At 41.5% G+C, this 25822-nt stretch overlaps 1 protein-coding gene across 8 annotated transcripts in view; it reads left to right on the top strand.

Moving 5' to 3' along the window:
• The window catches only part of cdk17 (cyclin dependent kinase 17), a 228039-nt gene extending 220971 nt beyond the window's left edge, over positions 1-7068 (top strand). For all 8 annotated transcript variants that reach the window (XM_059987820.1, XM_059987824.1, XM_059987818.1 and 5 more), the window contains 5 exons: positions 434-539; positions 1810-1852; positions 1967-2057; positions 4018-4095; positions 5689-7068. In XM_059987820.1, coding sequence (XP_059843803.1) covers positions 434-539; positions 1810-1852; positions 1967-2057; positions 4018-4095; positions 5689-5726 — 356 coding nt within the window. In that variant the 3' untranslated portion in view covers positions 5727-7068. The remainder of the gene's footprint in view (positions 1-433; positions 540-1809; positions 1853-1966; positions 2058-4017; positions 4096-5688) is intronic.
• Positions 7069-25822: the final 18754 nt, after the last annotated feature.

Genomic DNA, 25822 nt, shown 5'->3' with positions numbered 1-25822 from the left:
GAGGGGTGGGGCTTACACTGCAAAATGGAGTGAACACAGCATATTAGACTGATAATCTGCTCTATTGCTGTATGGCTCAATGTGCCCCAGATTATTGGAAGAAGCAAGAGATGAAATTACAGGGGCCTTGACCAAGATCTTTGAGACCCTTCTAGCCACAGGTAAGGTCCCAGAAGACAGGCAAGCTTTATTGACAATGGAAAATAGGGATAATCCTGGGAATTATAGATCAATAAGCTCACAGTTGTGCTAGGGAGAGGATTCATAATGGTAGAATTTATGACCATCTGGAAATTCAAGGCCTAATTAGGAACCATCAGCATGGCTTTGTCATACTGGCATTTCAGCAAGATGATTGCTGAACCTCAGAATCAGGTTGGCATGTTTTACCAGTTTCTGCATCTTTATTTATAATGGACATTATTTATTGCAGGAACGCCCACAGAGGAGGAATGGCCAGGAATATCTTCAAATGAGGAATTTAAGACTTACAACTTTCCCAAATATAAACCACAACAAGTGATAAATCATGCACCAAGGTAGTGTTGGTATGGCACAGTTATGAATAGGCTTGATTCTATGTCCTATGAAATGAGCTGTGATTCAGATTTTAATATTCATGGGCAAAACGTGTTTGAACTATGAAAATTGAAATATATTGGCTGAAAGGCTAGATAGAGTATAGACCAACTTAAATATTCAAACAGAATATACCCAAGTGTAGCAGATGTCGTTCAACTCAATCATTTTAACAATCTGTGCTTTTGTTGTTGAAGTTGTATTTAGAATATCCTGACTATTTAATTGTTTGGGGATCTTGATAAAAATAAAAAGTTGTCTTGTTTTAACTCTCAACCGTTTAAGCACTTGACTAGCTTTAGCAAATGAATAATATAACCAAATTTGTAATGAAATGTGAGCAGTGACAAAATTTGATACAAAAATCCGTGTTCAAGAACAAGAGTGTAGGTTTCTCAACATTTCAAACAGTGTAGATCAATATACTTTCAAAGCCAAGCAGAATTTATTTATGAATGACGTTGAATATTATTTCAGTAATGCTGGAGTGTACATGGGTAGATCATCTGAAGAATTCAATGATCAGAATACATTCATATTTTATGTTTCATTGCCTTTAAAAGATGGTCAATTGGATTGATCCTTACTGTGGCTTTGACCTACATTTAGTTGGTTCTAAGAATAGACTGGAGTAGACAGACTCCATGACTTGCCCTTTGCTTGAAGTTGTTCGTTTTATTTTTGCTTTACTGCCCACAGTACTAGTAATTTTTACTGCTGCCACACAAAAAAAAAATCTCATGAAATATGTGAGTGATAATAAACGTGATTCCAATATGGGCCTTTATTGTGGACTGAGAGTGGGAAGGGGGCAGGGAGAGGAGAATTGTGGTTAGGAAAAAGGAAGGAAGAGGGGAGGGGGTGGGAAGCAGCAGAGAGACGTTCTGTAATGACCAATAAACCAGTTGTTTAGAATCAAATGACCTTGCCTGGTTTCTCAGGGCTGGGTGTGCCTGCCACCCTTGGTACTCCTTCTCTACCAACTGTCCCACACACCTCTTGCACCACTCCAACCTTGTCATTCCTAACATTCTATGTTCCCACCAGGTTTACAAATTTGTTGTCTGGTCCTCTTTGACGAATACAGTACTGTACTCCCCCTCATATATGTATCTAACAATTTTGCATAGTACTATTTGCCACTTTCTGTGTCATCTGTGCTATAATTAAAAGGATGGTTATTCGTGGTAATTAAATCCCTTCAAATTGAGTCTTATTTTTTCTTCACAGATTGGACACAGAAGGAATTGATCTGTTATCGAGTTTTTTACAAGTAAGCTAATTTATATTGCTAAATTGGAATATTTATTATTGCTTAAAATTAGATCAAAAACTGCTGTCATAAATAATCTTTATGTAACTAATAAATACTTAATCTTCCTTGCAGTACCAAGCCAAGAAGAGAATTTCTGCAGACGATGCCATGAAGCATCTTTATTTTAAAAGTCTTGGAGCAAGGGCGCACACTTTACCAGATGGTAAATCACTCCTTAATTAGCTATAAACTGATAATCCTTCAAGAACTTTGGTTCAAATATTCCATAGCATTATAATGGTTGCAGGTAACACGTAGTTAGAAGCTGATAATTAATTTGATGAATTTGCACTGATCCAATTAAATCCCTGTTTTATAACCAAAACATACCCAGCTCTTCGTCATATTTTCATTTTATATTTCGGTTTACATTTATATAAAGAAGGTTGCCTGCTGTAGCTTACTCCTCTAGAATGACACCCTCCTACTGGTCAGCTAATGTTACACTAACAGAATCTTTTCACCCTTCTCCTGAGGTGTTGAGTTCCTGTAGCAGATTGTTGCTCCAGATCCTGCAATTCTTTAACTCATCTCCAAAACAGTTTGGCTGAGAATTAACGTATTAATTAAAGTTCTCATAATAGATCAATATGTTCTGCTTATTGAAGAGTTTCAAGGATATGAATCAAAGATGATTAGGACATAAAATAGTACAGCATAGCACAGGCCCTTCAACTACGATGTAATGCTGACCTACAGCAAGATCAATCTAACGCTTGCCTCCCACATAGGCCTTCATTTTACTTTCATCCACGTGCCTATCTAGGAGTCTCTTAAATGTCCCTAATGTATCTGCCTCTACCACCTCCTATGGCAATGTGCTCTTTTCACTTCCAGTCTCTGTCTACCTCTGGCATTCCCCCAATCACCTTAAGAGTATGCCCTCACCTATTAAAGATTGCTGTCCTGGTTAAAAGGTGCTTACTGTTCATTCTGTCTATGCCTCTTATCATCCTATACACATCTATCAAGTCACTTCTTATCCTCCTTTGCTACAAAGAGAAAAGCCCTAGCTAGCTCAACTTTTCTCATAAGACCTGGTCTCTAATCCAGGCAGTATTCTGGTAAATCTCTTCTGCTTCCATACCCATCCTATAGTGAGGCAATCAATACTGAACACAATACTCCGTGTGGTCTAGCCAGAGTTTTATAAAGCTGCAACTTTACCTTGTAGCTCTTAAACTCAATCCTCTGATTAATGAAGGCCAACACAGCATATGCTTTCTTTACTTCCCTATCAACTTTGAGGGATCTATGAATATGCACACCATGTTCTGTTGCTCCACACTGCTAAGAATCCTGCAGTTAACCCTGTACTCTGCCTTCGAGTTCAACCTTGCAAAGTGTGTCCATTCACACTTTTCTGTATTGAATTCCATCTGTCACTTCTCAGCATCCTATCAATGTCCGTTGCAACCTGCGACAACCTTCCACACTATCCACAACACCACCAACCTCCAGTCATTTGCAAACTTACTAACTCACCCTTCCACTTCCTCATCCAAGTCATTTATAAAAATCACAAAGAGCAGGGGTCCCTGCAGAACACCACTGGTCACTGACCTCCAGGCAGAATGTGCACCTTCTACTACCACCCCAGTCCTTCTTTGGGCAAACCACTTTCAAGCCCACCCAGCCAAGTTTCCCTGGATCTCATGTTCTTGACTTTCTGAATGAGCCTACCATAGGGAATCTTGTCGAGTGTATATTATAATCCATACACGCAGCATTCACCGCTCTATCTTCATCATGTTTAAATGGTACTGAGGCAACAAGTTAGTAATAACCTAGTGGAAAAGCCTACCCTCCTGTTCCATTGACTCTGGCCACAGAATGTGGCAACATAATCTTCAGTGCAATAAGCAGGATAAGTATTAGTAAGTGTGTTTGTTCACTATGACTGTTATGAATAGCTGGTAATTTATATATCTGCTGTGTAATGATGAAACAATTCTTTGAAGAATTGGAAAATGAAACACTAGCTGCAAAATACCAATCTTCTGACTGCTTCCAAGAAAACTCTGACAATGGCTGACCCACTTAAATGTTATTCTTACTTCTTGGTATATATGAATACTAGCACTGGGTGACTAAAGTGTTTTTGTTTTATTCATTTATGCCAGGAGCTTCTGTATTTTCATTAAATGAAATTCGATTGCAAAAAGATCCTGGCTACAGAACCTCATCATATCCAGAGACAGGTGAGACCCTTTTATAACACAACTAAAATTGTGATAGGTTCTTGATATATAAGGGTGTCAAAAGTTTTGTGGGAAAGGTAGGAGAATGGGGCTGACAGAAAATAAATCAGCTGTGATTCAATGGTGGAGCAGATTTGGTGGGCTGAATGGCCTAATTCTGTTACTTTGTCTTATGGTATGTCTGAAAGAAATTGTGGCATTTCACTTGCCATTCAGTTCCATCCAGGAAACCAATCTGTTGGTAATTTATTTTGCGAGAAGCTCAGCATATAAACTTTTTTATCAATTAAAAATATTACACTCTGTACAGAGTAACATCATACTTTGTTACATATTTGATAATGAGACAAAGTATAATAAAATGGACTCTTAAACTTAGCATTAAGTGTGTTTTTGATCCTTGTGTACAAATTGCTGTGTCATTTGGTCTTAGTGATATATTCAGCAGTTGTGCTAAAGTGGCTCATTCCAAATTTGGGGGCACAAGAAGTATCTCCAGCACAAAACATGGAGTGACTTGAGAAGGCAATTTAAATGCAGGTCTTCACAGGGACCCCCCGTATCAATACTCTAAATAAACAAAACAAGCTTGAGTTCAGACCCAAATCCTCACTGAAGACCTCTGGGTAACAATTGTGGCTATAAGCACTATATTTTGCAATTTAAAAATAAAGCATTTAAAGCAATACGTTTTCAGTAAAGAGAACTTTTAAGAGTCAGCACACATTAAAACAATACTGTATACACTCAGTGTCTCTTCACTCAACCCTGAAACATCGTAACAGCTAAGATGCATACATCAGGATGCTCTTAAACATAGAAACATAGAAAATAGGTGCAGGAGTAGGCCATTCGGCCCTTTGAGCCTGCACCGCCATTCAGTATGATCATGGCTGATCATCCAACTGAGAACCCTGTACCTGCTTTCTCTTCATTGACTACAGCTCAGCATTCAATACTATCATCGCATCACAACTAATCAAGTTCTAAGACCTTGGCCCCAATACCTCCTAGTGCAATTGGATCCTGGATTTCTTTACTTAAACAGACCCCAGTCAATTCAGATTGGCAACAACATGTCCTCCATAATCTCCATCAGCACAGGTGCACCACAAGGCTGGGTGCGGTCTTTCATTCATTCCTTTATGGTTGGTTAGTCTATTATGAATTTATTGAGTATGCCTGGAAGAAAATTAATCTCAGGGTCACCTGTATGGTGACCTGTATGTTCTTTGATAATAAATTTACTTTGAAAATCCCAGGAGATCAGCAATTTCTGAGGTACTCAAACCATCCTGTCTGGCATCAACAATTATTCCAGGGTCAAAGTCACTGAGATCACATTTCTTCCCCATTTTAGTCTGAACAACAACTGAACCATTTAACTATGGATGAAGTTGCTGCTGCATGATTAGCTGATTAGATATTTATTAACAAGCTGGTGTACAGGTGTAGCTGTTAAAGTGGCCACTGAGTATAGTATTTGACCACTTTTGCTATGATATATGAATTGTCAGTTATTCTGTGTGGCTGCTGTGCTTACATCATAAGGAAACATAAGCTGATTTTAATGCACCCTTTTGTATTTTCTAGCACATGGGAAAAACAGAAGACAGAGTATGTTGTTCTAGACTGTCGTGAAAAGTAATAGAATTGAGTTCCATTGGCTTGCTACTTACATTGGAATTTTGATTCTGAAGATACTATTTTCCATAACACAGAATGGATTGGACTTGAACGACAACACTTTTCCTTTATTGCCCTTCTTGCGATAGTCTTTTCTTGAGATACAGTATATAGATTGTTTTATAAGGGTCACAGTGTGACATTTTTATTATATATATTGTACACATGTGTATGTATGTGGGTATATATAATATATGCATGTACATACACACACTGAGAGAAAACAGTTCTATGATTCACCTCTGCTGTTAATAGCCAGTAAGTTCCAGCAGCTGTTGTAACTTTAGCTGCAGTTTTGTGCGGTGATGGAAACAAAAGTGCTTATTTATTGGGAATCATTGCTGCTAAAAGACTACTGTCCATAAACCACATTGTGGTGGTATAGAGAAAAATGTGAGTGGCTTGTGAATGCATCTGTTTCTCCCAGTACCTTTTTCCAGCATTTTGCAAATTTGATTGTGCTGTTTAGTTGCAAATGCTCTGATATTAGAACTGTCTCACCTTTTAAAATATGATTTTGATGAGCTATCTTGCAACCTCAAAGCTCATAGGTTACAGCATTTAAATTTATTTTGAAATTATGTGGCCAACAGATTAATTGATTAGTGTATTTTTTAAAAAATGTAATTAATTAAGCTGTCAACCTGCACTTCCATTACTGAACATTGTCAAATTAATTGCACCTGTTATTTTTCCATGTCACTATGAAGACTTTGAAATTCAGCGAGTTCAGTTTTGTCTCTGATCTCAGCTGTTACTACTTCTACATCATTTTATAATAATTTCACTACAAAACGCTTATCTCGATGTATGTCATAAGTAGGCTTTTGTTAACAGTATTTGACTTTCCAAATAATGGTTTCAGTGGACCTACATCTTAGGATTACTGTTAATAGATAATTGTTGAGATATTGGACTTTTAGCAAATGTGCTTAATCATTGACAATATTTTTGGACTTCTAAACTTATTCAGGGTCCTGCCATTTTCATAAATTTCAATAGGTTGTTATTTAACAGTGTTAATATTTTCTATGTTTAATTTTATTTGTGAACTGTGATGATGGCATGTTGTAAAAGTGTTTATTTGTATTTTGCGTTATGACTGACTGATTTTAATTGGAATTTTGTAAGAGAAAAAAACAAGTAGACTAATTAGTAACATCGTGTATTGGACCACTACCGCTTATCAGAATGATTCCGGGCTGAAGTCTGTATATCTAACTAAAACTGCTGTGCTATTTATGATTGAGTGCTACTTTTGCTTGAAATTATAAATATTACAGTGCATTCCTTGTTTTAATTGATCACAATTCTTTGGTGTATAGTGTGGCCTTTCAAATGTTAACAAAAAAATTGTTAGTTAATTTTAATAATTGGTAGCATTCAACTTTAAAAAAAATTGTTTCTAAGTAACAACTTATTCTGGAACACTTTGTTGACCTTTAGAAAGTTTCCCAGGAACAATTTAGTCAGAGTTGGTGAAACTCCTCTGATGTAACTTTCTAAGAAATGCGAAGAAAGGTCAATCTTCATTGGAATAAAGACAAAGATGATGTACGTTTATTCTACCTTAATTCCTCAATTTACAAACTTCTACAATAATGCCATTAACTATTAGGGTGCATGTAATCAATTTACAAAGCCATTGTTCATTATTACAAACTGTGTGCAATTCTCTTTTTGTAGGAATGCACTTTTTCTGAATCCATTTTGCTTAGTCTTCGATTTTCAAATGTCAATTAAGAAACCATTTTCCAAGAAAAGACCCCTTTCATAAATAGAAGGAAAGCTGTAAATGCTTAATTAGCAGCAAACCAATCATATAACCATATAACAATTACAGCACGGAAACAGGCCATCTAGGCCCTTCTAGTCCGTGCCGAATGCTTACTCTCACCTAATCCCACCCACCTGCACTCAGCCCATAACCCTCCATTCCTTTCCTGTCCATATACCTATCCAATTTTACTTTAAATGACAATACCGAACCTGCCTCTACCACTTCTACTGGAAGTCGTTCCACACAGCTACCACTCTCTGAGTAATAAATTCCCCCTCGTGTTACCCTTAAACTTCTGCCCCCTAACTCTCAACTCATGTCCTCTTGTTTGAATCTCCCTTACTCTCAATGGAAAAAGCCTATCCACGTCAACTCTATCCCCCTCATATTTTAAATACCTCAATCAAGTTCCCCCCTCAAGCTTTATGCTCCAAAGAATAAAGACCTAACTTGTTCAACCTTTCCCTGTAACTTAGGTGCTGAAACCCAGGTAACATTCTAGTAAATCATTTGATCATTTTCAGTAATCAAAAATAAGTAATCATTTGATTACTATTTTGCCATCTCTCCATGTTGGTCTAAAGACAGACAGATAGTGTCAGAGAACATTACTTCCAGGTGAAGCCCAGCAATACTTCCTAGCAGCAAATAAAACAACTAAATACTTTATTATTAACACTTTTTATTATAAAACATGTGGTAAATGATCACTGCAAACAATGGAGAGGCGAGCAAAGGCGTGGCTGAGTCAAGGGGCAATGCATGCGGTGCGAAGCTAGGTTGAGGTATATTCAAGGCAAAGTCAGGGCGAGTGGAGTGGAACGAAGTTGAATCACAGGAGGGGCAGATTAGAGTCCTATCCACCTAAATTTGATCAAGGTTCGATCGACCTAAGCACCAGGTCAGTTACGGGCCAAAACATGGCGGCAAGGTCCAGGCCCAGCATATATCAATGTGACAGGGCCTAGGTCCTATTGCGAGTACCTACCTGATGTTTGAATGATTTAAACACTGGGCCAGATGGATTGAAAAGGTATAGCACTGGGACAAGAGACAAGAGTCGGGCCAGTTCTGCTCACTGCTCTACAACGTTTAGTCAGCTCTGGACTGCTCCAGGCTTTGTGCCTATGGACTCACTTTTGTTCTGAATGTTAATTGCTTATTTTTATTGTTTGCACAATTTGTTTATTTTCTCTCTCTGTACAATAGGTGTTTTACCATCTTTTTTCATGGATTCTTTTGGGTTTCTTTGTGGCTGCCCATAAGGGGATGAATCTCAAGATTGTATAATGTTTACTTACTTTGATAATGAATGTACTTTGAACAATTCCAAACCAGGCTCTTTGGCCCATTAGAACCATGCCAAACTATTATTCTGCCCACTCCCATTGACCTGCACCTGGACCTGGATAAGTATAAATATACTTATCGAAATTTCTCTTAAATGTTGCATTCAAACCCACATCCACTACTTCCACTGGCAGCTCATTCCACATACTCACCACCCTCTGAATGAAATAGTTCCCTTTCAAGTTCCCCTTAAGTATTTACTCTTCACCCATAATCTATGACTCTAGTCTCACCCAACCTCAGTAGAAAAAGCATGCTTGCAATTACATTATCTATACCCCTCTTAATTTTGTATATTATCAAGTCTTCCCTCATTCTCCTATGCTCTAGGAAATAAAGTCCTAACCTATTTAATCTTTCCCTATAACTCAGATCCTCAAGTCCTGGCTACAACCTTGTAATTCTTCTCTGTACTCTTTCAATCTTCTTGATATCTTTTCTATAGGTACAAGACCAGAACCACACACAATACTCACCAATATCTTATGCAACTTCAAAATAAGATCTCAATCCCTATACTCAATACTTTTGAGTTTTAAAGGCCAATGTGCCAAAAGCTCTCTTTACAACCTACCTACCTGTGAATCACTTTCGAGTATCATGGAACTATATTCCCTGATCCCTCGTTTCTACCACACTCCTCAGTGCCTTATCACTCACTGTCTTAAGTCCTACCTTGGTTGGTCCTCCCAAAGTGCAATACCTCACACTTCAAATTCCATCTGCCATTTTTCAGTTCCATTTTTCCACCTGGTCCAGATCCCACTGTAAGCTTTGAAAGCCTTCCTCTCTGTCTAGTACACTCCCAATCTGGGTGTTATCCACAAATTTGCTGATCCAGTTTACCATATTATCCTCCAGATCATTAATACTGGTAAACTACAAGGGACCCAACACTAATCCCTCAGCACGCCACTAGTCACAGGCATCTGTTTAGAGAGGCAATCATCTATTACACTCTGGCTTCTACCTTGAAGCCAATATCAAATACAATTTACTACCTCATCATAAATGCCATGTGATTGTGCCTTCTTGACCAGCCATTGATCGGGACCTTGTCACAAGTCTTTCTGAAGTCCATGTAAATGCCACCTTTCTTTTATCAACTTTCCTGGTAGCCTCCTTTTTTAAAAAAACATAAGATTATACAGACATAATCTACCACACTAAAAGACACGTTGACTATCCTCAATCTGAAACATAGAAAGCCTACAGCACAATACAGGCCCTTTGGCCCACAAAGCTGTGCCAAACATGTCCTGTCCTTAGAACTACCTAGGCTTACCCATAGCCCTCTATTTTTCTAAGCTCCATGTATCCATTCAGGAGTTTACTCAACCTATTCTCATAATGCATGCTCCCCAATCCAGGCAACATTCTTGTAAATCTCCCCTGCACCCTTTCTATGGTTTTCACGTCCTTCCTGTAGTGAAGCAGCCAGAATTGAGCACAGTACTCCAAGTGAGGTCTGATCAGGGTCCTATATAGCTGCAATATTACCTCTCGGCTCTTAAACTCAATCCCACGATTGATGAAGGCCAATGCACTGTATGCTTTCTATCAGGCCTTATATATCCAGTCCCATAGAATACCTTCCAGAATTTACCCACTACTGCCATCAAGCTCACCAGCCTATAATTTCCCAGTTTATTCCAAGAGTTTTTTTAGTAATTTATTTTTTATTGAAGTTCATCACATTTCCATAAGATGTATTTAAGATATTGTACATAACTATCATGTAAGTCATATATGCCACAAATCTCCACATAATATTTATCTGAGGTATACACCTTTAGGAAAGAGAGGAAGAACAGAACAACATTAGCTATCCTCCAGCACCTTATCCATGGCTAAGGACATTTTAAAACTTCTGCTAGGCCTTTGCAATTTCTGCACTAGCCTCCCACAAGATCAGAGAGAACACCTTGTCAGGCCCAATAGATAGGAAAAGTTTGGAGGAATAGGCCAAGCACAGGCAAAGTGTCCCAGCCTCTTCTAATAACTAAAGCCTTCCAGTCCCTGTAACATCCTCGTAAATCTTTTTTGCATTTGTGTCGTCTTAATGATACCTTGAAAGTCACAATCTAAGTTCATTGACTCGAACTCTGTTTCTCCCTACGGATGCTGCCTGACAATCTGAGTATTTCAAGTACTTTATCTATTTATAATGGTATCTCTCACCTGATTATATTGCCATAGTACACTTTCCTGTTTGTTTGCCTCTCTTCATCCCCTGCAGGCACACCTGTACGTTATTGTATTCAGATTTTCTATCCTGCCAACGCTCCTTCATATCTGGCAGGTAACACTGTTGCATGCTGGGTCTTCATACCTGTCCGACCCAAAAAACATCTTGGCCACTGCCTAAATCCATGATATTCTGGAACCTAACGGATATGATTACCTCCTGGATCAAACTATTTGGGTTCTTCTCTCGTCGTCGTGGCTATCCCTCGAGGTCAAGGATGATGGTCTTCATTCCGTTGATCTATCACAGAGCGAAAACACCTGTGCATGTACTTGTTTAATGTGTACTTGATGTTGCACTCCAGGCAGCACACGATACTTCACAAATCAACCAACTGATTCCAATGGCATGGAAACCACAACGATTGGAGCTGATGGATTTGTTGCAGCCTTCATCCGCCTTCATAGCCGTTGAGTTTGAAGTAACTTCATCTGCCTGTTCTACCGTTGAGGTCTTGATTGGATTGTTCTTTGTCAGGGACCTCACCCTTACTCGACCTTACCACCATTGGTGACCCTACCAGGAGCATAGCTCCAGAAGGCATCGCTCAGGACCACACAAGCTTCTCCACCATAACAAGGTGACAATCCACAGAGGAGACTCTTCTCTAATGTAACATTCAAAGCACATACATCAGATGAATGAGTCTGAACCAAGGTCCCTCAAGTAGCTGATGCTAAGTACAGATGTGGTTGCTGCATGTAATGACCCGGCAGTTCCAGCGATTGTGTTCAGTTCTGATCGCCTCCTTATAGAAAGGATGTAGAGGGTGCAGAAGAGAGTTACCAGGATGTTCCTGGATTGGAGTGTGTGTCTTACGAGGAAATTAATTTGGGAGATGGATGGGAACTGGAATGATCGGGCAGAGGATGGTGCAGTTGGTATACAAGTAGATACAGCATGTAGTGATACTGTGAGGAAGAATGGGCAGTTGATAAGGCAGAACTACAGTCAGTGCTATGGGTTGAAGTGAAATAGTGGGGTGTGGGTGGGTTCACTGAAAAAGTGGGGATAGAGTAAAAGGGATGGAGGCTGCAAAAGAGGTTACAAAAGTCTACAAAAGAATAAATAAAACAACAAAATGTTAGGAATAAAAATTAAATTTCCATAACATGGAGGCTAAATTGAAAAGGGTGATGAATACAGGACTGGAGGTATTATATTTGAATGCACACAGTATACAGAATAAGGTAGATGATCTTGTAGTGCAATTAGAAATTAACATATTACGGTGTAGAGATCACAGTTGGGAACTTAACATCCAGCAATGCTCATTGTATTGAAGGGACAGGTAGGTAGGGTGACTGTTGGTAAGAAATGAAGTCAAATTCTTAGAAGGGGAGATGTAGGATAAAATTCACTCCACAGTTTCAGAGTGAAAAGCCAAAATCAGATATCAATATTACAGTGGAGTAGCGGGAACTACAGAAGCATGACAGAGGAGCTGGCCAAAGTTGATTGGAAGGGGACACTAGCGGGTTGATGGCAGAACAGCAATGACTGGAGTTTCTGGGAGCAGCTTGGAAGGTGCAGGATAGATACAGCCCAAAGATGAAGCAGTATTCTAAAGGGAGGATGAGGCACCTGTGGCTGACAAGTGAAATCAAAGACAGCATTGAAACAAAAATGCGGTGGGGTGGTGCATATAATGTAGTAAAAATTAGTGGAAAGGTAGAGGATTGGGAAGCTTTTAAAATCCAACAGGACTACTAAAAAGGCAATAAAGAAAAAAAAGTAAAATATAACAATATAAATGAGGACACCAGAAGTTTTTAAACATATTTAAAGAGTAAAAGAGAAGTGAATGTGGATATGGGGCCACTGAAAAATGAAGCTGGAGAGTTAGTAGTGGGGGCAAAGAGATCTCAGACCTACTCAATGAGTTTATGTTTCTCTTCACTGTGGAGGAGACCAGCAGTATGCTAGAAATTCGAGGGTGTCGGGTGGCAGAAGTGTGCGTAGTTTTTATTCCTAAGAAGTTGTTTTGGAAGCTGAAATGTCTAAGGGTAGTTAAGTCACTTGAACTAAATGGATTATACCCCAGAGTTCCAAAGGACGTAACTGAAAATATTGTGGAGGCATTCGTAGTGATCTTTCAAAAATCACTAAATTCTGTAATGGTTGTGGAGGACAAGAAAATTGCAAATGTCACAAGAAGTGAAGAAGACAAAAGACAGGATATTATAGACACGTTAGCCTGACTTCAGTGGTTGGCAAGAAGTTGGAGTCCATTATTAAGGATGAAGTCTCAGGGTTGTTACAATACGGTGTTACGTACTCGTGACACGTGACAGTGGTGCCCTTGTCACGTGACTGGGGTTAAAGCTATACTGGATTTGAGGTAATGGTCTTGTGATGGTGGAGTGACGTCATTTTCCCGCCAGTAGAGGTCATGTGACAGGTTTTTTTTACAGGGTATAAAAGGAGGACCCCTCCCTGTGTGGAGGGGCAGTTCGTGGCTGGATTTGCCATGTTGTCTTCATGCCACTGCGTGATTTAATGTGATGATGCAGTTTAGTTGAAAGATAAAGTTTTATCTAATGCCTAAAGTTTAAAAGGTCATTGCCAGCAGTTTCTTTACAATACTGCTAGTTGAGAATCAGTGGAGAGTGAAGATCGGAGTTCAGGAGTTAAAGATCGAGGAGAATCTATTTCGACGGTGAAACAGGTTCGACCTTGTTTGATCCTTATTCAGAAGGAATTCGTTGACTGTTCTCATGTTAATCCCTGCGAAATAGCAGAAAGGATTGAGGACAGTGTTGTAAAGGAAAGGTCAGTGCCTTTAAGCCGTTTCGTTTCATAAATTCTTCGTGGGAAAAAGTTCGATTTTAGGAACTGAAGCAACGCGACGTGAAAGAGAATTTAAATCGTCTTAAAAAGTCTCTCCCTTAAATGGACTGTGAGCATTTTGAACTTTTGGCAATACTACTTTAAAGAACTGTTTTTGCAACATCGCTTTAAGAACTGCTTAAGCTGCCGCACAGCAGCTGATTTCCGGTTATGTTAGTGATTTGTTTACTTTTGGGGGGTTTGTTTTCAGTGTTTAATAAACGTGTTATTTGTTACAAAAACCCTTGCCTAGCTCATATATTTATTGTTGCCTGAATCCGTAACAACGGCAACAATGAATCCAGTTGCCGTATTCATTTGAATCCAGTTTTATAAACAAATAAAGATTTATTAAACTCTGCTCAATAAAATGAAAAGTAAACAAAACTTATCTGGAAGTTAACTGCTATACAGCAATTTGAACAGTTCTTAAAGCGATAAATGCGAACACAGTTCTTAAAGTGGTAAATGCGAAAGTCCAAATGATTTATACAGTCAATTAGGAGAGACTTTCCTGAAGTAACAAATTCCTCGACGATGTGACGTTACTGCTGATCCCAGCCGAAATATGCCTTGCCCAAAGGATTTATGACAATCGAAATAAAAACAGCTTAAAGGAACTGACCTTTCCTTGGCAAATAACACTGCGCCCAACCCTTTCTGCTCTTACAGCAGGGATTATCTCGGATGCAGGTTATTATTTCCTTGAACGAAGATCCAATAACGTCGATCCTGTAGTAAATTGCTGAACTTTACTCGATCCTTCGGGTTCCCGTACTTCAATAAATTCTTCACTCTCCAACTGAAATGCAAAGGTAGAAACCAAACCACAACTGGCAGTGTTTGGCGAAACTGCCAGCAATAACCTTTGAGACTTAAGACAGAAAGTAAAACTCCACTTCAAAACAAAACTGCATCATGAGATGAATATGCAGCATAACGGAGTAACTGACAAATTAAACGATGAACTAACCTGCGTCACAGCAAGGCTTCCCCGTTTTATACCTGTTAGAACAGGCCATCACATGACCTCCCACTGGTGGGGAAATTACACCATGTGACCTCACACTGATGAGAAATTGCTTCACCCCACCATCACAAGACCATTACATCATGCTCACCAGATACTCAATGACATCATGGTCATAAGACAGTCACAAGATACCCACGGGATATGTAACAGGGTACTTGGAGGATACTTAGGACGGCACAGTTAGCGTACTGGTTAGCACAACACTTAGCAGTACAGGTGATCCAGGTTAATTTCCCGCCACAGCCTGTAAGGAGTTTGTATGTTCTCCCCATGACCACATGGGTTTCCACCAGGTGCTCTGGTTTCCTCCCACAGTCCAAAAACATACTGGTTGGTAAATTAATTGGCCATAGTAAATTGTCCTGTGATTAGGCTAGGATTAAGTTGGGGGATTGTTGGGAGGCACAGCATGAAGGGGCTTTTCTGTACTGTATCTCAATACAAACACAAACAAATAAATATGATAAAATAGGCCAAAGTCAGAATGGTTTCCTTAAGGGGAAATCTTGCCTGACAAATCTGTTGGAATTATTTGAGGAAATAACAAAAGGTAGACAAAGGAGAGTCAGTGAATATTGTTTACTTGGATTTTCAGAAGGCCTTTTTGACAAAGTACCACATATGAGGCTGCTAAGCAAGATAGGACCCCATGATATTACAGGAAAAAATACTAGTATGGTTAGAAGATGGGCTGACTGACAAGGTTAAGGGCTGGAATAAATTGAACCTTTTCTGGTTGGCTGCTGGTAACTAGTGTTGGTCCGCAGGTGTCGGTGTTGGAACCACTTATTTTATCCTTACAGTACCTATAAATAGTATTCACCCCCCTCCCTACCCTTGGAAGTTTTCATGTTTTATTGTTTTACATCATTGAATCACAGTGGATTTAATTTGGCTTTTTTTACACTGATCAACAGAAAAAGACTCATCGATGTGAAAACATCTCTGCAAAGTGATCTAAATTAATTACAAATATAAACACAAAAAATTGGTTAAATATTCACCCCATTAAAATGACACACCAAGTGCACACTGGTGCAGCCAATTGGTTTAGAAGTCACATAATTAGTTTGATGGAGACTTAATGGAGAAAATTTCCAAGTCATTGAATATCCCTTGGAATATAGTTAAATCATTCAGAAATTGAAAGAAAATGGCACAGCTTTAAATCTGCCGAGTGTAGGTCATCCTCAAAAACAGAGTGACCATACAAGAAGCGAACTAGAGAGGGAGGCCACCAAGAGACCTACGACAACTCTGGAGGAGTTACAAGTTTGTGTCTGAGATGGGAGAGACTGCGCAGACAACAGCTGTTGCCTGGGTGCTTCACCAGTCGCAGCTTTATGGAAGAGATGCAAAGAGAAAGCCACTGTTTAAAAAAAAACACATGAAATCTCAGCTAGAGTTTGCCAGAAGGCATGAGGGAAACTGAAGTCAGCTGGAAGAGGGATCTATGGTATGATGAAACCAAAATTGAGCTTTTTTGCTATTAGACTAAATGCTATCTTTGGCGTAAGCCAAACACTGCACATCATCAAAAGCACACCATCCCTATCATGAAACATAGTGGTGGCTGCATCATGCTGTGGGGATGCTTCACTGCAGCAGGACCTGGAAGGCTTGTGAAGGTAGAGGGTAAAATGAATGCAGCAAAATGCAAGGAAATCATGGAGGAAAACCTGATGCAGCCTGCAAGAGAACTGTGACTGGAGAGAAGATTTGTTTTCCAGCAAGACAATGGCCCCAAGCTTAAAGCCAAAGCCACACATGAATGGCTTAAAAACAACAAAGTTAATGTCCTGGAGTGGTCAAGTCACAGTCCAGACCTCAATCCAATTGAGAATTTGTGATTGGACTGGAAAAGGGCTGTTCACTCACAATCCCCATGCAATCTGATAGAGCTTGAGAGATTTGTAAGGAAGAACGGGGAAAAATTGCAGTGTCCAGATATGCAAAGCTGATAGAGACCTATCCACACAGACTCAAGGCTGTAATTGCAGCCAAAAATGCTTCTACTAAATACTGACTTGAAGGGGGTGAACATTTGTGCAATCAATTATTTTGTATTTAGTAATTGTTTATAAATTTAGACCAATGTGTAGAAATCTCTGTTCACTTTGACACGGATAAGTCTTTTCTGTTGATCAGTGTCAAAAAAAGCCAAATTAAATCCACTGATTCAATGTTGTACAACAATAAAGCATGAAAACTTCTGGGGTGGGTGAATACTTTTGATAGGCACTGTATATGTCAATGGATCGATAGCTTTGTGGTAAAGTTTATGGTCATACAAAGACAGATGGAGGGGTAGGGAGTATTAAGGAAAAAGAAGTCTGCAGAAGGACATAAACAAATTGGGGAAATGTGCAAAGAAGTGGCAGATTAAATATTGGCAAGAAAATTATGGCATCCTCTAATGTTAGTGGCTTTACATTTCCTTGTTTTGAACACTGTGGTCTCTTTACTTTCATTAATCTTCAAGCTTGAACCAGTCTGCTGATCTTAATCTATCAGAGACAGAACTGGTACAAATCACCCATTTGTAGCAGTTCTGTCTCTACTGAATACACAGCTGGGCTCTGCATCCTCTCAACTAGGGGGCCTTGCAAAAATGCTCAGTGAAGTTTTAAATCCTAATTCCTTAATTTCATAAAAATTTCAATGCATGATTACCTCCCATTATAACCTGCAATTATTGCCATACCTCACCTGAGGTTACAGCTCCCCTTCTAACCCCTTTCCCTGTCTTATTGAATTCTAAATTTACCATGTTAGTTAGGAGCCCAATCCCATGAATCTTGCAGGCATGTGCCAGAGCCATCTACCACATTACAGCCTCCTAATTACACTTGTATTTCTTTCCATTTGCTCCTTGTACTCTTGTGTGTTTATATAGACTATTAAGCAGCACGCTGTAATCTGTAATATTTTAGTATTAATTCTTAATCTTTTTCCCATTTCACTCTTTTAGCTTTCACTTTATCATAAGACCATAGACCAAAAGACATAGGAACAGAAATAGACCATTAGGCCCATTGAGTCTGCTCGCTATTCAATCATGGCTGATCCTTTTCTCTGACCCAGAATAGGCAAATGTTCTTCATATGATAACCCTATCATTCCCAGAATGATCCTTCTGAACCCACTCTGGACCGTTTCCAATGCCAGTGCATCTTTTCTGAGGTGAGGAGCCCAAAACTGTTTACAATTCTCAAGTGAGTCCTTACCAGTGCCTTACTAAAGCCTCAGCATCACATCTCTGCCTTTGTATTCTAGACCTCTTGAAATTAATGCTAACATTGCATTTGCCTTCCTCACAACTGACTCCAACTACAAGGTATTCTGCAGAAGGACTCTCAAGTCCCTTTGCATCTCAGATGTTTGGATTTTTCCCCCATTTAGAAGAAAATAGTCTGTACATTTATTTCTACTACCAAAGTGCATGACTGTGTATTGTCAAACATTGTATTTCACTTGCTATTTTTTTGCCCATTCTCCTAATCTCTTTAAGTCCTTCTGCATCCTACCTGTTTCCTCAACACTGCCTGTCCCTCCACCAATCTGCGTATCATCTGCAAACTTGGCAACAAAGCCATCTAAATCATTGATGTACAGCATAAAAAGAAACGGTCACAACTCCAACCTCTATGGAACACCACTAGTCACTGGCAGCCAAGCAGAAAATGATCCTTTTATTCCCACTCACTGCCTCCTATTAATCAGCCAATACTTTAACCAGATTAGTAATTTCCTGTAAAACCATGGCCTTTTTACTTGGTAAGCAGCCTCATGTGTGGCACCTTGTCAAAAGCCTTCTGAAAGTCCAAATATACACCATCCACCACATCCCCTTTATCTATTGTACTTGTAATTTCCTCAAAGTATTCCAACAGGTTTGTCAGGCAAGATTTCCCCTTAAGGAAACCATGTTGACTTTGTCCTATCTTGTCCTGTGTCACCAAGTACTCCATAACTTCATCCTTAACAATTGATTCCAACATCTTCCCAACCACTGAGATCAGGCTAAATGGTCTATAATTTTCCTTCTACTGCCTTCCTCCTTTTTTAAAGCATGGAGTGATATTTTCAGTTTTCCAGTCCTCTGGCACCATACCAGAGCCCTGCCCCCTGCACCAGCTTCTCAGCCACACATTAATCTGCCAATCGTCCTGTTTCTACCCTCAATGGTGTGTGGCACAGATAGCATTCCAGAAAGTAGTACCCTGAAGGTCCTGCTTCTCAGCTTTCTACCTGCCTCTCTAAATTCTGTTTAAATTCTGTTTTCAAAACCTCTTTGCTTTTCCTTCCTGTGTCATTGGTAATAATATCTACCAAGACATCTGGCTGCTTTCCCTCTTCCTCCAAAATAATGTCGACACGCTCTGAGATGTCCCTGATCCTGGCACTGGGAAGCAACATAGCATTTGGGTGTCCGTCCACGTCCACAGAATCTCCTGTCTGTTCCTCTGAGTACTGAGTCCCCTATCACTACCGCTCCTCTCTTCTCCCTCTTTCCTTTCTGCACCACGGACCTATGCTTAGTGCCAGTAACCCGGTCTCCGTGGCATTCTTCTAGGAGGTCATCCCCCACAACAGTATCGAAAGCAGTATATTTATTATTGAGAGGAATGGCCACAGGAGTGCTCTGCACTAACTGCCATTCACATTCCCAGTTATCCTGACAGACACCCAGCTACCCGCCTCCTGCAACTTCGGGGTGACTACTTCCCTGTAACTGTTCGATTATCTCCTCACTCTCCCATACGAGCCAAAGATCATCCAGCTGCTGCCCAAATCCCTAAGACTGTCTTCAAAGAGCTGCAGCCGGATGCACTTCACACAGTAGTTCCCTGGGAGACTCTGGATACCCAGAATGAAGAACACACAATGGCCATTTACTACTCTAGGTATAGAAAGAGAAAAAAAAGGGGGAAACTTAACAGAAGCGTATTCAGAGTTAACACCTCTTTCGAGCTGAAGCCTCCTTTGAACCAACACCTGACACTCCTACTCTCACCACTAGCTTTCTCCCAACAATGGCTTGTCCCTTCCGTACTTTTAAACAAGCATCGCCATTTGTGAGAAAGCTCGTCTGTGTAGCCTGCTCCTGCCACTGACTGGGCCTCCAGAATGACATTATTTCTACTAACCCATACACTTCAAATACCAGCAGTGGTTGTGAAGAGTTTAGTTAACTAGATGAGGATCAATTCCACAAAATATAGTGACAGTTCTCTGGGAGTAAACCCGGAGGAAAAACCCGGAGTCGGAGTTCCGAAGGTGGCTGACTGCTGTACCCAGCACCGACCGGCACGGCAACTCCTGCGCCGCTGCTGGCACCAAACTGTATCGACTCTCGTCGCTCCTTTGGACCTGTCGTCAGCATGGGGGGGGGGGGGGTCCCACTGCATGGGAACAGACGGATCTCCATAGCAACTCTGTCCTGGCTTGTGCCCTGGAGTAGCCACTCCAGCTTTGCTTTATAGCACCAGACAAACATGGGAGGCAGCAGTTACCAGTTACGAGTCATAATGTTTGATTGGTGTAGAGCATGGCGCCAGGGCTTGCTTCCGACGGTGGGAGAGACCATCGCCTGCCCCAAGCTGGGCAGCCCCCAGCCAAAAAGGTGCTGTCTCGTCACAGTCAGTCCTCCTCATTGGGTGCATGGGGATAATGGATTATTCCACAAAGAGCTGACTGTAACTACTGCACCAGACAAGAAAGAAATCAAATCGAATAAGACAACACCCCTCAGGTTGGGATGTTGGATTGATCGCACAATGATGCCTGGACTTGACCAAAACCTCAAGGATATCAAAGATGCCCGAAAAACAACGGTCATTAACAATGAGCTACTAAGGCTCAAGGTAGGTATAGCTACCCTACAAGAAACACGTTTGGCGGATTCAGGTACACTGGAGGAAAGGGCCTACACAGGTTAGCAGGGAAAGAACCAAGGCAAGCCCTGCGAGCATGGAGTGGGTTTTGCTGTTAGGAACTCCTTGTTGCAAATGGTGGAGCCACCAGAAAATGGATCAGAATGACTTATGACTCTGCAGCTACACACCTGTCATGTCCCAGTATCTCTTGTCAGTGTGTATGCCCCTACCTTGAACTCCAACTCTGAGGCAAAAGACATGTTCTACCACAAATTAGAAGCTGTTGTCAGGATTATTCCCAGTGATGAGCACCTCGTTCTCCTTGGTGACTTCAACGCCAGAGTGGGAGCTGATAACGATTCCTGGCTGCCTTGTCTTGGCCACTTTGGAATTGGCAAAATAAATGACAATGGACATCTCCTGGAGTTCTGCTCCTATCATGGCCTGTGTGTAACTAGCTCCTACTTTCAGACGAAGTTGCAGTACAAGGCCTCATGGTGACATTCACAATCTAAACACTGGCACCAACTAGACATGATCATCACCAGGCGCTCTTTCATCAACTCTGTACTAATTACCCACTCATGCCACAGTGCAGACTGCGATACGATTCATGCTACAAGTTCAAACTACGAAGAAAATCCACACTACTCCAAACATACTGGAAAACCTTGCATCAACACAACAGAGATGACACAGTCAGAAAAGGTTGACCAGTTTGCCAAGTCGGTACAGGGTGCTATGACTACCTCCTCACAAGGAGATACTGCAACAGAACAATGGTCATACCTTCACGACACCATCTGTGAATCAGCACTCTCTATCTTTGGAAGAAAGACCACAAAGAGCAGTGACTGGTTTGAGGCAAAGTCCAACATCATGACTCCTGTCATCGAAGCCAAGCGTGCAGCTCTCACAGAATACAAACACTCACCATCCAACCAAACACTCCAGGCTCTTCGAGCCGCTAGAAGCAAAGTGCAACAGACTGCAAGGCAGTGCGCAAGTAAGTAATGGCTCCAGTTCAGTGAGGACATTCAGACAGCAGCTGTGACAGGCAACGTCAGATCGATGTCTAAAGGAGGTTTCTTCTTTTTCTGCCAATGTTAATCAAAATGGCTTCTTTGTTTTGTTCAAAGTAGGAATGCTTCTTTGTTATGAGAGAGTGCTGGAAGCTTGTTTGGGTTGAAATTTACCGATAACGAGAATTGTATTCCTTTGTAAACCAATTGGGATTAATGTTGCTCTTTCTTCTGAGTCTGTAAGCTATTGTTGGCGGGCTTTTGGGGAGATCGGCGCGAGCGGGTGAGAGAGAGAGGATGCGATGCTGTAAGCTGGGCAAGGAATGGACCCCAAGCGGGGGTCCGAGGCCAGGAGGTACCCCCGAGGAGAGGAGACGAAGATAGATGTGCTTGGTTGACTACTTTGGGTGGTCCTGAGCTGCGAGTCGAGGAGTTCGGAGGGGATCGAATGGTGGCCAGAAGACTTCAGTAATTGAGCTCCAACGGTTGTGCACGAAGTGGTTTGGACTTTGATAAGTTTGGCGTCTTTATTTTATTTTCCTTCATATGTACTGTATCGTTATTAGTCACTTAGTTATAGTAACCTTTATAAATTGTAATCATTTAATCACATATGGTGTCCTGTCTGTTCTTTGATGAGGCGGGGACATCACACAGTATCCACACCAGCTGATTACCCAGTTTGGCGGGGCCGAAGGCTGCTCCCCCTAGACGAGAACGAGCTGAGCGAGCCTGAGGCGACCCAGGGGGTTACAGATGTATGATGGTATCAAGAAAGCGCTTGGCCCATCGCAGAGCAAGACAGCACCTCTGAAGTCATCCAGCGGTGAAATAATCACCGATAAAAGCAAGCAGATGGAACACGGGTAGAACACTACTCTGAGTGTACTCGAGGGGAAAATGTCGTTGCTAGCTCAGCCATTGATGCCATCGATTGTCTACCAGTCATGGATGAACTTGACTCCGAACCAACCATTGAGGACCTCAGCAAGGCAATTGACAGTCTGGCCCCAGGGAAAGCTCCTGGCAGTGATGGGATTCCTCCAGACCTGATCAAACTCTGCAAGAGCACACTGCTCCAACCTTTACACAAGGTCCTCCGTCAGTGCTGGGAGGAAGGAACCATAGCACAGGATATGCGCGACTCCAAAACCGTCACTTTGTACAAGAACAAGGGTGATAGGAGCGACTGCAACAACTACACGGGTATCTCCCTGGTGAGTATCGTCGGCAAAGTCCTTGCTCTGGCACGTCTACAAACTCCGGCAGAACAGGTCTACCCTGAGTCCCAGTGTGGTTTTCGCGCAAGGAGGTCAACTGTAGACATGATTTTCTCACTCCGTCAACTCCAGGAGAAGTGCAGAGAACAACAGAAACCATTCTATGTCACTTTCATCGACTTGACCAAGGCATTCGACCTTGCCAGCAGGGATGGGCTCTTTCAGATTCTCCAGATCGGCTGTCCCCTGAAACTGCAAAGTATCATCAAGTCATTCCACAACGACATGAGGGCTACTGTTCAGTAAGATGGCAGCTCATCAGAACGCTACGCTGTTCGTAGTGGAGTCAAACAAGGATGCGTGTTGGCCCCAACATTATTCAGCATCTTCTTCTCTCTGCTATTGAAGCACGCGTTTGAGACGTCGACAGAAGGCATCTATATGCACACCAGGTCTGATAGGCAGCTGTTCAATCCCGCGCGCCTGAGAACAAGGGCAAAGGTGCGAAAGATCTTAATACGTGACGTGCACCTTGCCGATGATGCTGCTATAACCTCGCACACCAAACAGCAACTACAAACTCTCATGCACCATTTCTCTAAGGCATGCAAGGACTTCGGGCTTACCATCAGCTTAAAGAAAATAAATGTCCTTGCCCAGAACGTAGTGGAGACACCAGTCATTACCATCGACAATTACAATCTAGAAGTGGTCCACGAGTTCACATACCTGGGGTCGACCATTAGCGACACTCTCTTCCTCAATGCTGAAATCAATAGGCGTATCAGCAAAGCAGCATCGAACCTTGCCCGACACTCCTCATGGGTCTGGGAGAACCCGAAACTCGCTACAAAGACCAAGACTGCTGTGTATAATGCATGCGTTATCAACACCCTCCTGTATGGTAGCAAGACTTGGAACATCTACTCCAAACAGGAGAGGAAACTCAATAGTTTTCACCTGCACAGCCTTCGCCGCATCCTCAGCATCACCTGGAGAGACAAAGTCCCAAACTCTGAGGTCCTCTCCAGCGCTGGACTTCCCACGATGTTCACGCTTTTAAAACAACGCAGACTGCACTGGCTGGGCCATGTCCGTCGTATGAAAGATGGTAGACTGCCAAAGGACATCCTCTACGGAGAACTAGCAACAGAAGAGGAACATTGGTAGACCCCAGCTTCACTTCAAGGACCTCTGCAAGCACGACATGAAAGCCTTAAAAATCAACACAGAGTGATGGGAGGACACAGCAGATGATGGCAACAAATGGCGAGGTACTCTTCAACAACAGCTAGAGCAAGGCGAAAGAGTGATCCTGAGTCAATGTGAGAAGCGGAGAGCACAGCGAACAATTCCACGATGCCCTACACATGCAGCAACTGGGGAGCCTACCGTTCCAGGGTCGGCCTCAATAGCCACAGTCACTGGACGCTAGAATAGACAATTCAGCCCTCCATGTTGTGCCGACCCATATATTCCTTTAAAAAAGTACTAAACCCACACTACCCCATAACCCTCTATTTTTCTTTCATCCATATGCCTGTCCAAGAGGCTCTTAAATACCCCTAATGTTTTAGCCTCCACCACCATCCCTGGCAAGTCATTCCAGGCACTCTCAACCCTCTGTGTAAAAAAACTTACCCCTGATGTTTCCCCTAAACTTCCCTCCCTTAATTTTGTACGTATGCCCTCTGGTGTTTGTTATTGGTGCCCTGGGAAACAGGTACTGGCTATCCACCCTATCTATGCCTCTCATAATCTTGTAGACCTCTATCAAGTCCCCTCTCATTCTTCTATGCTCCAAAGAGAAAAGTCCCAGCTCTGCTAACCTTGCTTCATATGACTTGTTCTCCAATCCAGGCAACATCCTGGTAAATCTCCTCTGCACCCTCTCCATAGCTTCCACATCCTTCCTATAATGAGGTGACCAGAACTGAACACAATACTTTAAGTGTGGTCTCACCAGAGATTTGTAGAGTTGCAACATGTCCTCTCTACTCTTGAACTCAATCCCCCTGTTAATGAAACCTAGCATCCCATAGGCCTTCTTAACTACCCTATCAACCTGTGCAGCGACCTTGAGGGATGTATGGATTTGAACCCCAAGGTCCCTTTGTTCATCCACACTCTTAAGTAACTGACCATTAATCCTGTACTCAGTCTTCTGGTTTGTCCTTCCAAAATGCATCACCTCACACTTGTCCAGATTGAACTCCATCTGTCACTTTTCTGCCCAAATCTGCATCCTGTCTATATCCTCTTGTAACCTTCGACATTAATGAATTCTTCATTAAGATGGAGAGTGACATAGTTAATTCAGAAACAAAGGTTCTGAACTTAAAGAAGGGTAACTTTGAAGGTATGAAATGTGAATTAGCTAAGATAGACTGGCAAATGATACTTAAAGGGTTGACGGTGGATATGCAATGGCAAGCATTTAAAGATCACATGGATGACTAGGCAAAAGAATAAACCAGGGAAGGTAGTGCACCCATGGCTGACAAAGGAAATTAGGGAAAGTATCAAGTCCAAAGAAGAAACATATAAATTAGCAAAAAAAAGCGACACACCTGAGGACTGGGAGAAATTCAGAGACCAGCAGAGGAGGACAATGGGCTTAATTAGGAAAGGGAAAAAAGATTATGAGAGAAAGCTGGCAGGAAACATAAAAACTGACTGT

The sequence above is a fragment of the Hypanus sabinus genome, chromosome 13 (genome assembly GCF_030144855.1).
Source record: "Hypanus sabinus isolate sHypSab1 chromosome 13, sHypSab1.hap1, whole genome shotgun sequence".
Lineage (NCBI taxonomy): Eukaryota > Metazoa > Chordata > Chondrichthyes > Myliobatiformes > Dasyatidae > Hypanus > Hypanus sabinus.
The sequence above is the reverse complement of the archived record's forward strand: the minus strand, read 5'-3'. Positions and strand labels throughout refer to the sequence as shown.